The following is a 13,865-nucleotide window of genomic DNA, read 5'->3' on the forward strand; positions in this document are numbered from 1 at the left end:
ATAATCATGAAAAAATTAATTCCGCCCCTCTCCGCCCGCTCAAATTATTATTGTTTAAAGCCATTAAAGTTGGTAATAGAATGTTTGCGAGGAATATTGTTGGTACAAATTATTATCAGATGACTTCACATAGCGAAAAATGTAAGATTTTAGTGTTAAATATTGCATCCGAGGTAATTCTTTAGTATTAAAATATAATAGAAGTTTTTCAATTCTGTTTCGTTCTGATATTTCGCTCACCTCTAGTAAAATAAAGATATAAGGTAGTAGGCTCGTTTCGTTTTTTAATCATTATAAATTATTATAAAAAATATCTTTGACACGCTTGTAATGCGTTTTTACCTTTACGGTAATTTTTTTTGTGTATGTTGATTGCAACAAGACTTCTCAAATTTATATTTTACGTATTCCATAAAACGTTACACATGTGTGAAACATAAATATAAAAAATACATATTTAGAAAGTAAAAAATAGTATGTACGATTATATTCCAAAAATTTTTTTTTAAATCAAAAATATCAATGAAAATTTATAAAAAATTATTGTTTAACAAATGCAAAAAATATTTAATTACCTATAGTTAAAAATGACTATTTTTTAAATATTTTTAGTGAAAATTTCATTGCAGTATCTCTACTGGTTCAAAAGTTATAACAAAATGGCACACGATTTTCCAATCCAGACCACTGTGCGTCAGTGATTTAAATTTTGAACAAAATATGTTTATATTCCTTGGAGTTTCCACTGTAAAATGAGCCCTTCAAAAGAAATGGAGATATAAAAATTGGCGTCACAAGGAGCTGGCAACGGACGCTGTATACGACTAAATAACCCCATTTACACCTCGAGAATAATATTAGCAACCAGTCTTGACCAACGATGCCTTTTTAAGTGAAAGGTAACAACCCTGGAACAGACATTTTCTGACGTAAGGATCGACAGCGTCGGTCCTGAAATTACATATTTCATTCACGTAGTGAAAAAACATTTTAGATTTGTCTATGTCCAACAAGTGATCCAATACACTGCCTCGTAAGTACGAGCGATAGCGGAACAGCAGTGGGTTAGGATACGATACCGTTACCGCCCACTACATACTGCGCAATTGTAGGGGATGGCGGCAAGACGCCAACACGCATGGATTCGAACTGGTGACATTGTACTTGGTGTAAGCCTGAGAAGAAGGTTCCCAGGCAGGATTACGGTGACGTGTCTAGGTGCGAATGCGCGGACGATTGGATCAGAGTGGAGGAGGCAGGACTCGTTTCACACGCACTTTCGGCTGTATTGAAATACTTATTACAGCGGTCACACATACTACGCAGCGTGCGCCATCGAAGTCAACACATTGAGACTACGGGCGCGCGGCTGGGGTCGGGCTAGGCAGACCACGGGCGCGCGGCTGGGGTCGGGCTAGGCAGACCCAGGCAGACCCAACCCGGTAGACTCGATTTCTTTCAGTGCCGTTCCCGGGGCTGTTCTCTACAGGGAGATTTATGACAGGTCATTACTATTGAGCTGGAAGTCGACACTTCCTCGACCAACACGTTTTGACTGTAATTTTCAAATCACTCGACGAAGTCGAGCCACTCTCGGGCCGCTTGATATGTCACGAATAGACTGCGGATCTTTATGCATTTATAGCAAACTTGAGTAGATGAAATTGATAGTTGTTGGAAAATTTTTTAAATTGAAGATGTCAATATATGATTTCTCCTCTATTAAAATCATTAAGGGAAGAGATGACATTCAATTTAGTTTCTATTTCCTGTAATCGACGCTGACATTTTTTATTTTGCATAAAGATACGCAGACTATCCGTGACACACTATCAGGTGGCCCGGTGGCCCGAGAGTGGCTCGACTTCGTCGAGCGCGTTCAGACGTCAGACAGAAGCGGACAAGTTCGTGCGAACGCAGAATTGAATCTCGAGTAGCGCGAAAACTCGCTCGCCCGAACTTGTCCGATTCTTTCCGAACCCGCCCGACGAGATCGAGACACTCCCGGGCAGCCCGATGCACTCGGGTAGCTGGAAACGCGCTCGAGCCGAAAATTATAAATTAAGTTTCTTTTCCCTTCTACGACACATTTTTTTTGCACGAAGACGTTTCAACCCTCTACACCTACCGAACCTTAAAAGTAACTGGTAAATGTTTCTTTGTATGAAAATGATGAGATTGATTTTATTTAGACTTTATGCAGCTCTCCTATTGTAATATGTTAATGTATTAGCTCGTTCGGAAAGTCATTTCGTTTTCTCCTTTGCTGAAGAAATAACATTCAATTTGATTTCTATTTCTTGCAATCGATGTAGTCAATTTCTACTTTGCAGAAAGATTCGCAGTCTAGTAATGACAAACGGAAGCATTGCCATCCCTACACGATAAACGAAATTACTTTCCGAACGACCTGATAGTATGTAGTATGTAATTTAAATAAAAATATTAATTTTGTCAGTAAAAAGAAAGACTGCTGCTGCTACACATTTGTATAATAGACATTTACTTTAGCGACATCTACCACAAAGCACGTCCTACATTAATGCGACCTGGCGCGACCGTGTTGCCCTCTTACGGCGAGGCAAAATCGAGCCCCGTTGTCCGTGCAGTGGCGCGGCAGCAGGGATCCAAAACGCGACATAGCTGCGGCGCAGTACAGCTGCAGAACGGAGCAGTTGGTTGTCTGGGTATAGGCAAATTTGGCAATTATACAAAAAACTCGAAGCACATTGAAGTGCAATATCATTTTATCAATGAGAATTACGAAAAAGGTATAATAGATATTGTAAAAGTAGATTCAAATTAAAACTTAGCAGATATACTTACAAAAAGTTTAGATAAACAGAAGTTTCTTAAGAATAGAAAAGCGTTAAAGTTGATTTGAGTTGTTTAAAGAAATTAATAAATAAAACACTCAAGTCAATGATTAGAAGGTTGAGAATACAGGCTAGCTAATTAAAGTAAATGCTACTGCACAGCAAATGAAAATACTGAACTGCATGGCATGATGTTGAAAATTCAATGAGGGGTGTTGTAAATACTGAATTGTCACCAACATCAGCCAATCAAAGTATGGTTTACTAGTGGCGCCATCTCTAAATGTTGTTCTCTGAATACCATGTTGTAAAGAAACTCTACTAAACTAGTCGTGGCGTAACACTCTCAAGAAGTAGTTCACAACATGTAACATATATTTATATTTTTGTACAAGTTTAATAAACCACATAACCAGTTTATAATATTATAACAACACTAATGTTGCAAAATAAATTGTCTTAATTAGTTTTTCGCAAACGATACGACTGCTCATTATCCGGGTTTGCAGTATTGATCTTGGATTTCTTCGATACTGTTAATTTAAATTGTCCCAAAATATATAAACTGCTCAATTTTGTAACTCTGCTCAGTGCTACATACAACATTTGTAAAGTTCGCCTTTCTGATTTTTTAAAATCCAAACATACTTTCTCGTATGTTTGTCCCTGACTTTTATAAATCGTAATCGCTTCAGCAGGAACCACTGGAAATTGACTACGTGTGATTTGATATTTTTCCTCACTCGACATATTTACTTGATTCGATATTTTTATTATTGGTGTAAAATTTTGATCAATATTGGCATTTTTCATATAATCACGATAACGAGTTCTTACTTTCACTCCTACTCTGGCCAATTGAAAATCTAACCACACTATAGACGAAATTTTAGTATTTTCTTGAAAAGTATAATAAATTTTAATATTCCGCATGTGTGTGTGTGCTCCATTAACCAATCCGTTTTCAACATCAATGTTATTAATAATTATCATATAGTTTATATTAATTTTCAATTTAATCTCAGTTAATAATTCGTTTTGAAATGATTGTTTTTTTAAAGATTGTAATATAAATTTTTTTTGTACTTTCATCGATATTCTTTGAAATCGCACCGTAATTTCTTCACCACGAAAATCAACTAAACGTCCGGCTTGATCTACGATGTGAATCGTTAAATTGTCTATTGCTCGCGTGACGATTGGAAGGTAAATGACTTGTGTAGGTGTTTCGGATATTTTATGTCCCGGCGGCACCTTAGGAGCGAACTCGTGTAAAGTATGAATGAGTGCACCATTGTAGTACGATCCTGTGGTTACATTGCATTCTAATCTAATTATATTCACATTTATAATATTAATAGGCGCGTTTGATGTATGCCATACGTTTGGTTGTAGAACACGATCTGTGGAAAAACCCAAGATTGAGCCCACATTGTGAGGTTTTGTAAAGTTTATTTGATATTTGCTTTTAATTTCACTTTTTATTGTATTATTGTTTGCTCGTACAACCAATGGATATTCATTGTCTAACGATTCTTCGGGATATCTACCCTTTATTTCACGTCTCAAAAACGCGTTGATCGCATTCAGTTCATACGAACCGTCGGGAATGATGATCTCATTATTGTCAAAGTAGAAACGATTGTTTCCAAGGTTGGCACTGATGTTTGGTATTGTATAATAAGTTTGCAAATCAATCAACCCAAGCTCGTATTTCCCATTGCCAAGATCAATAGGTGGAAAATACTTGGATGATAATGTACTGCTTCTTCCAGACAGAGTGAATGTAAATGACATTTTACAACAAAGTTTCGCTGAGAAATTTTACACACAACTGTCCACACACGCTTTCATTATATTTTTGAAAACGTTTGTGATTATATACGATCGATGTAGTTGGTCCAAAATAACGAATTAACTCAATTGGCGGGCGAAGATTTCCAAAACTATCAAAATATTTTACGTGTGAACCACGTTTTACATATGCGACCCAATGCGTTCCTGGTCCACGACTATCATCTAAATTCACTATCCCCCGCTCGTTTACCCATGCACGTCCTCGCAATTCATTACGCATAAAAACATTAAAAACACCTCTAAGATATGGTAATTTTTTACACGCAATCATCAATTCAACATCAGTCATAAAAACTTTTTTTCTTTTTTCTTTTTTTTCTTTTTTTTCTTCTTTTCCGATAATCCTTTTCCACTTGTATACGGTCGTAAATATACACCACGACCTTCCATAGCACGATTGTGTCGCTGCGCTTCCTCTAATTGTTTTTTTGCAGCTTTAGCATCATTTATTGTTTTGATTACCCCTGCAGCGCCACCAGTCAATGCCCCTATAGCCGACAATGCAGGTAACAATAGCGGCAAAAATCCACCACGTTTGGCAATTGGAAGAATTCGTTTAGTGTTTTTCTTACTCCTCTTTGTATTTTTCTTTTTCATAGTTTCTTTTTAAACAGATTTTCTCATGTTCAAATATGGAGAACAACTAATATCGATGGTGTTAAAGCCCCCCTATAAATACCATTTCATTGTCAACTGGAAAACATAAAAGAGAAGAGCATGCGTTTCATAAAACAATTTACAAATATCCATATTCCAACGCGTCGCGTGTTTGATGATCACTGTCATGATATGATGCGGAAACATGGTGTGTTGTTACCTAATAATATTCGATGTGTCGTAAGCGGTCCTTCTGGATGTGGTAAAACAAACGTTATGATTAGTCTATTGGAAAGCGCGAATGGACTACGATTTTCAAATGTTTATGTATATTCAAAATCATTGTATCAATCTAAATATAAATACTTAAGCAAACTATTCTCATCTGTGGGCGAGGATGTAAGTTACTTTGCTTTTGAGGACAATACCGATGTAATTCCTCCAGCGCAGGCGCGCCCCGATTCAATATTTATATTCGACGATGTTGCATGCGATGAGCAGGATGTAATGAGGGAGTATTTTTCAATGGGTAGACATTCGCATGTCGATTGCTTCTATCTGTGTCAGTCGTATGCTAGTATACCCAAGCATTTGATTCGTGACAATGCCAATCTGCTGATTTTATTTAAGCAGGATGTAACAAACCTGCGACACATTCATAATGATCATGTAAATACGGATATGTCGTTTGAAACGTTTAACACACTATGTGCCAATTGTTGGCGAAAGAAATATGGATTTTTTGTAATCGACAAAGACAGTCCTTTGAATCGTGGGCGTTATAGACGTGGATTTAATGAGTTTGTTGTGATGTGACGATCACAGTTGCTCTATAAGAGTCTTTGAACATACATCGTGTTATAAGTTTTTATTGGAAAAAGAATAATATGTCGTTGACGGGTAAAAATAAGCGACGATCTGAGATTATAAATGAGATAGCAAAGACTAGTGATACCATACGTAAAAAATATTTGGCTTTAAAAATGGGGAAAATTGCAACTGAGGCTCATTTACAAGAAAATTTGCGACCAATCGTTGAACCGTTGAAACAACTAGTTCAAAATACTACTGCGAACAATGGTGACAACGCATTGCCGAATATTACTGAAATACCATTATCTCCGCAATCTTTGAAGAAAAGAAGAATAAAGAAGCGAAAGAATGACGAATTTGTATTAACACCACTACCCAAGAAACGTTCGAAAAAAACAGATAACAACAATGAAGATGAGAGCGAATTATTAATACCACAGCAGGATATCTTCGAATCACCTGCAACACCAACTTTGGAATCTTCAATGCGTGAAATTTATGAAAATCCTGAAACGCATCACGAAGAAGCTCAACATTTATCAGATAATTTAGGACCTCTGGCTCGCAAATATTTGGAAAAGTTTTTTACTGGGCCACCTAAAAATTCTGACACAGTATACGGTGTATATGTTTCCGACAACGGTACATTAATGCTCGGGAACGCAACGTTTGATGTAACTAACAACGATGATATCGTAATTAACGGACAAAAGTATATGGGGACTCCAGGTCTTTACGAATTGATATTTGGTAGAATACCAGATGAAAATTTATACACCGAAGCGGATAAGCAAACGTATAAAAATATTCTCATTGTTACACAAGCACATCGACGTGGAAATCAGATAATGGGGAACAAAGGTTACAAATATAAAAATATTATAGGACCAATGTTTTCAATACGGAGTGGGAAGGGAATTTCAACTTTTATGAGGGCAACTAACAATCCAGTCGATTACGTGCATTGGGACGATCCAAACGAGCTAGTCGATCGTTTAAAATTATTAGTGTCTTCGAAGAATGCGGGTCACACTGGTCATAACAATGAAATAATATCAATAATCGAAGAACTTCGTGAGGCTGATTTGATAGTATAAATTAAAAGAATGCATATTCATCTAATTAGTTAATAAAAAACATATCAATGAATAACAACTGTTGAAAAATGTTTATAAACAAATTCGGCACATTATTTAAGACTAACGAGCAGGAGTTGGAAGCTCGCCAGACTTTCTATCCATCATTAAAAACTGTATGATACTGCAGTGTGTTTAAACGATGATAATTTGTATGATGCAAAAGGAATTCGCATATGTTGCATAGGTGCACCCCTTGAGAATACTGATGCATTTAACAAAGTATACGTGGATACAATTGATATGCAGTCTAAGACTACGATTTTCGAAAAACTGGGTAGAGAATTAAATACAAATATGGAAACGCTCAAGTCTGAGATCATGGATAAATTGAACAGTGACATAAAAACAATGACAAGCAAGGTTAATACCGAGATTGAAAAAAAATTAGATAAATACGTTGATACGCTGGTGACTGATGCAAAGACCGAAATTGAGGAGAAATTAGTTAAAGACGTGGATACGGTAATAAACAGTATGAAGACTGAGATTGAGGAGAAATTAGGTAAAGATGTTCAAACGTTAGTGTCCTATGCAAAGGTTGAAATCGAGGAAAAATTAAATAAAGATTTGAAAACTGTTAAAGGGACGTTAAAATTCTGAGATCAGAGAAACATGCTCTGAAGAATTTGGTAAGAATATTTGAAACTATCTGTATTTATTAACATAGCAATATCCATTACAATAAAAAAGTATTGTATAACTTTCTTTTATTTTTTTTAATACATCATCGACAATTCCAAGTTTGTTGTCCTCCAATCCATAACTTTACGATAATCATGATACTGCTGATGCAGACACATATCGAGGTATTTTTCACATGTGGGCATAGTTACACTTTCATTTTTTATCGTCGATGTGATTTCTTTAGTTGAATCGATCATTCGTCGTCTTTTAGGAGAAGTGTAGCACAGTGGATTTATAATGTTAAAATATGGTCTTTCATCATCTGGTATATTATCTGGCATGTAGTCTAGCATCACATTATTTAATTCCATATCTATTACGCATGATAGATTATGACGTATTGATAACATCTTCTGGAATATTAGAGTGTATGCCTCTTTCTTATCAATCCATGGTAAATTCTGATTCATACGTTTAACCGGTTCGGGATCCATCGGAATCATATATGTTGTAAGACTGATAATTATAAATATTGATTCTATTATCTGTAACAATATGTTTCATGCTGATTCGATATCGACTTCGTTTAAAAATATATAGAATGACATACCTTAATAAACATCTTTACAACCAGTAAACGTCAAATATGTTAGAAATGATTTTCCATAAATGTAGTACAGCTAGCAGTGATTAGATGGTTCGATGAAACAATACTTATATACTAATAAGTGTTTTTATAGAATGTATTTTTAGCAATTGACCCCTCGATAAACTTTTAATCTACAACAACATATTCTACGCGACGACATTAGTCATTTATTATGTGGAAAACTACAACTTCTTCACACATTTAATTCTTTTAGGAGTTGGGATATGTCATTTCTATTTTTAAACAATGATTCACTTTTACATATTCCCCCCCACCACTCCTCCTCATCATATAATTAATAATATGGGTCTAATCATAAACAATCTTAAAAAGATCATCGTGCTAGACACATCGCAAAACAATGTCGAATGAATTATCTATCGAACTTATTCGAGACATTATGACGAATCTCAACACAGCTACCGCGGAGGGTCGTAAAAAGGATTCATCAGGGTTGACGAATGATGGCGACGATGACAAAGCTATTGTTTTAAATAAAATGTTATTGGAATTTATTATAAGTTTGATAGACAAAAAGCGTGTAGAGTCTCAGACTATTGAAAATGTGAAAGCTCCAGTTGCAGCGAAAGGCTACGCGGATGACTCCGTTGGTAAGAAAGCGATAACAATTGATGGTGTGAAATACGTGCGTATTGAAAATATTGAAACAGATAATTCGACAATAAAACAGTACGTTGATTCATACATTAATAGTATGAAAACCACACTCACCAATGAATTCCGTAAGAATGTTGATAACAAGATTGAAAATCTCCGTAAAAATGTGGTTAGCAATGAACTATTGCATGAAGCTAAGCTGAATGATATTGATAAACATGTGAAACAGCATGAGGAAAAGTTAAATGAGTTTGAAAAAACGGAGATACCTACAAATTATAAAGAATTTTTTCGTGATAAATTTTTTAAGCTTGAGGATAATTTGATGGAAGTAATGAAGCGTGAACGTAAAGCAGATCGTGAAAAAATGAGTGCTTTTGCTAAAAATATTGATAAATTCAATAATAAACTTTTGACAGTTGAATTTGAAATCAATAGAAACATGGAAAGAAAATTATCAAACTTAAAGAATATGTTGATTGATAAAATTAATGCGGCGAAGGAAACGGCGGATACAAACAAGTTGAACCAAGGAAAGTTGATGTTTCTCGAACAAACCGTGCAGGATATACTTCGAAAATTTGAATCTGGTGGTTATGAAACTGATGAGGAATTAAATGAGAGATTCGCCGCTTTCAATGACAGTTTGCACAAGAAATTGAGCGAGTTGATTGAAGAACGGGATAAGGCTAATAAAGATTTTAAGAAAACTTTGGATGATAAATTTAATGAAATTTATGCGCAAATACGACATACATACAATAACAAGGAGGAAGTTATAGACATGGAATAAAGGAAGAGAGTGTTAAACATGAGTAAAGAAAAGGTAAAATTAGTTGAAGAACTGCATGCTCCGGCAAGACGTTTTTTCCCACGTAGACGGGTGATAGTGCGGGGATTGGATGATCTTTGGCAAGCTGATATCGTGGAAGTTCAACCATACGCGCAAAATAATCAAGGTCATCGATATATTCTTACGATAATCGATGTATTCAGTAAATATGCATGGGCGATTCCTTTGAAAAGTAAAAATGCTTATGATGTGTGCAAAGCTTTTGCACTCACGTTAAAAAAAGATGGTAGATCACCCAACAATTTGCAGACTGATATGGGTAAAGAATTCTACAATGCGAATTTTCAAGAATATCTAAAAAAACACAAAATTCATCATTATTCAACGTTTAGCACTATGAAAGCTTCTGTCGTAGAACGATTCAATCGCACATTGAAGAGTAGTATGTGGAAATTTTTCTCATTGAGTGGAAAATATCGTTGGATCGATGTGCTCCCAACACTGATTGAAAACTATAATAATCGAAAACACAGCACCATCCGTATGCGACCTGTAGACGTTAATCGTAAAAATGCGAAAAAACTTTTATCCACTGTGTACAGTAATGTAAAGATCGTTGGCCCCGCTAAGTTCAAAGTGAACGATCATGTGCGTGTTAGTAAATTCAAAACTCTATTCGACAAAGGATACACACCGAACTGGTCGACGGAAATATTCAAAATTATTACGGTGAAGCAAACGAATCCCGTTACATACATCTTAGCTGATTCAAAGGGTAAAACTATTGCAGGTGGATTTTATGAACATGAGATACATGCGGCTAAACATCCTGACATATATTTAGTTGAAAAAATATTACGTAAAAAAGGAAATAAAATGTATGTGAAATGGTTGGGGTTGGATACATCGCATAATTCATGGATATCAAAAACTGCAATTCTTTAAATATATTTTTTATATAATAAACCATTCTCTGTTACACATTGTGAATATATAAAATGTATATGTTAACCCATTCTGTATATTTTTATATAATAAACCATATAATAATATTTATAATGTACATCAAATCTAGAGATTCCAATGCATAATTCTAAGTTTTTGACGATATAATATAAATATTTATAGTACAATAATTATTTTGTCGCCTCTGATACAATGGTATCTAAGTGCAAAGTCAACAATTCGCTGTCAATTATGGCACCGTCGTCAAAAAACTCACTATTGAGAATTGCTTTTGAGTATTGTTTGCCACTATGGTTACGTGCAATATTTACAAAATTTTCAAACTTTATACTAATTTCTGGAAGCATAGTACTCAAGCTATTGTACAAATTTTCAATACATAATTCTAACCCATACATTTGGTTTAAAGTTTTTCCCGTTATAAATATTGATTGAAATGCATCCGACATTTTTATAACATCAACATTATCGAAACTCACTATTTCTATTAAAAGAATTCCCGCACGCTTTACATATTGTCCAGGACCCACCTTACTTTTTAATAAGTAACACAAGTATTCACCTGCACCTAACAGTTCTTGCCACGTGTCCATATAAAATTTAATTTAATTATTAATTGAATCTCCTATCGCCATTTCTATAACAATGGTCCCCACTTCTACAATTCGTACCCCAATTTCCACATATTTATAATAACTACCAGCGATTGGGTACCTCCTAGCCATTAAGCGGATGTTACGTGATCCCTGAGATGTTCGAGTTAAGCGTTGGGGTTGTTGCGTCTGTTGAGATTGTTGCATCTGTTGGGGTTGTTGCGTCTGTTGAGATTGTTGCATCTGTTGAGGTTGTGACATCTGTTGAGGTTGTGACATCTGTTGAGGTTGTGGCATCTGTTGAGGTTGCATCTGTTGAGGTTGCTGCACCTGTTGAGGTTGCTGCACCTGTTGAGGTTGCTGCATCTGTCGAGGTTGCACCTGTTGAGGTTGCGGCATCTGTTGAGGTTGCTGCATCTGTTGAGGTTGCACCTGTTGAGGTTGTTGCATCTGTTGAGGTTGCACCTGTTGAGGTTGTTGCATCTGTTGGAGTTGTTCTGAAGATGATGGAATATCATCTAGACACCTATATTAATTCAAAATGTTTAAAATCTTTTTTAAATTCTAGACAATTCAAAATGTTTAAAAAATCTTTTTTACTTACAACTCAAATCTTTGATGCTTCCGATGTTTAACAATAGGTCGTTCAATCGAGCATTCGTCCTCATCGTTGTATAAACAGTTAGTATTATCGATGTGTGCTGATTGTTCAGTTTTTTGAATCTTTTGCCTCTGACGCATCATATTTCCCAAATATAGGTGCGAAACACTAGACGCAAATAAGAAGTTACAGAAGCAGTTCGTATACTCCAAATACTACTCAATTGCTCGGAAACACATTTTATAGAAGACATTGCTACCCCCACCATTCCTGTAGAATACATTTATCAATAACAGCTTATCAACTTATCATTCTATAGATAACCCCTTCGATTACAATCCATTTTTAAAAAATGTGGGGTTTATCAATCTTTTTTCGGGTCAGTATGGCATTGACCTCCTTAAAATACTATCGTTAATAACTCTTGCGAAGAGCGTGAGTTTATTTTATGTTGTAATGCCCCCAAGGTAAAGTATTGATATAATTTTCACAAATATGCCGTTTATCATCATATGGGCTTAATGCCAATTTCATTTCTGATACTGAATACACTTGATGTTGTATTGACATTATGCGCTTATGACTAATACTTTTTTCAATACATTTTTGAAGACACTCTTTGTAATCATCAAAACTTATACCCTTAACTGTGACATTAGTTTGAATACCTTTTATTTTTTTAATTTCGCAATAGGTATTATTGTCATCACGCACGCGAATAGCGTACATTTTTGAACGAAGCCCCACAAATTCCGTCATGATTTTACCACCATTCTCATCCTTTATCAAACCTAATACCTTTTTGTTTGCTAAAGTAACATTATACTCGTTGTTTACATTAAAATTGCTGGTGTCGTATTTATGAATATCACGTTTCAACATCTCATACACATCATCGCAAGTGATCAAATATATTAAGCTATCTGTGTCCGTGTACAAAATCTTACATTTTTGCTGTAAATTGGGATACATATAATCATAATGAAAACTGTAGAAATGTGATTTTGATATATCAAGCACAGACATGCCAATATACACCGGTTTATAAAATTTAATCAACGTTCTTTTCATCTGAACAGCAAAAAAATCATCGGAAAAAACTGTACAACTGTGAAAATTTGGTCTGGATATTAATTGTTCAACACCGTGTCGACCATCCCATCGAGAAATCAATTTTACATCAACATGATTACGAACATTTTCCATCGTTTTTCCAAATACCGCGTTATTCATTAATTTAAACAAATTCTTTGAAAATTCATTATCCGCGTTTGTACGTAATCTGGTGTTTAAATCAATATAGTTACGCAACCATGGTGATTGTTGAAACTCTAGAATTTTATGAATTTTTTCTAATTTCAACTTATGTTTCAAACATTGCTGAAGATATCGATAGTGAATAACATATCGCTTCTTATCGTAAAGCGATGCAACTAATTTTCTTTGCTTTGAACCGACTGATGTATCGTGATTTGGACAAAAAGGGAGATCAGCATGTGCATCATGAATTTCATGTGGATACTTTAAATCCACCTCCAAAATATATCCTATAGGACTGTCAAGTGGGATTGATTCAATATTGAAATTATCTATGTCCTCCACCCATTGAAAATCGCTGTGCGGAAGAGGTTGTGACATAGCCCAACCGTATAAATTGTTAACATCGAAATACATTAAGTATGTACATGGCTTGTTGGAATCATATGTGGGTAAATACTTATTATTCGCGTTCGCATATCTGTGTGAACATTGACTCAATCCACCACGTATTCCACGTTCTACGAACAAAAGCATGTCCA

General features: G+C 35.2%; 2 protein-coding genes across 2 annotated transcripts; both read right to left on the reverse strand.

The window, feature by feature from the left end:
* Window positions 1-7,903: 7,903 nt before the first annotated feature.
* Window positions 7,904-8,624, reverse strand: LOC143217912 (uncharacterized). The gene is made up of 2 exons (XM_076442645.1): window positions 8,457-8,624; window positions 7,904-8,391 (listed from the first exon to the last, which is right to left on the reverse strand). Exons 1-2 carry the CDS (start codon window positions 8,466-8,468, stop codon window positions 7,939-7,941), a joined length of 465 nt encoding a protein of 154 aa, XP_076298760.1. The 5' UTR covers window positions 8,469-8,624; the 3' UTR covers window positions 7,904-7,938.
* Window positions 8,625-10,489: 1,865 nt separating this feature from the next.
* LOC143217911 (uncharacterized) lies at window positions 10,490-12,257 on the reverse strand. The gene is made up of 2 exons (XM_076442644.1): window positions 12,070-12,257; window positions 10,490-11,991 (listed from the first exon to the last, which is right to left on the reverse strand). The coding sequence occupies exons 1-2, from the start codon at window positions 12,207-12,209 to the stop codon at window positions 11,478-11,480; spliced, it is 654 nt and encodes a 217-aa protein (XP_076298759.1). The 5' UTR covers window positions 12,210-12,257; the 3' UTR covers window positions 10,490-11,477.
* Between the last annotated feature and the right edge of the window lie 1,608 nt (window positions 12,258-13,865).

Source organism: Lasioglossum baleicum, chromosome 18 (genome assembly GCF_051020765.1).
Source record: "Lasioglossum baleicum chromosome 18, iyLasBale1, whole genome shotgun sequence".
NCBI lineage: Eukaryota > Metazoa > Arthropoda > Insecta > Hymenoptera > Halictidae > Lasioglossum > Lasioglossum baleicum.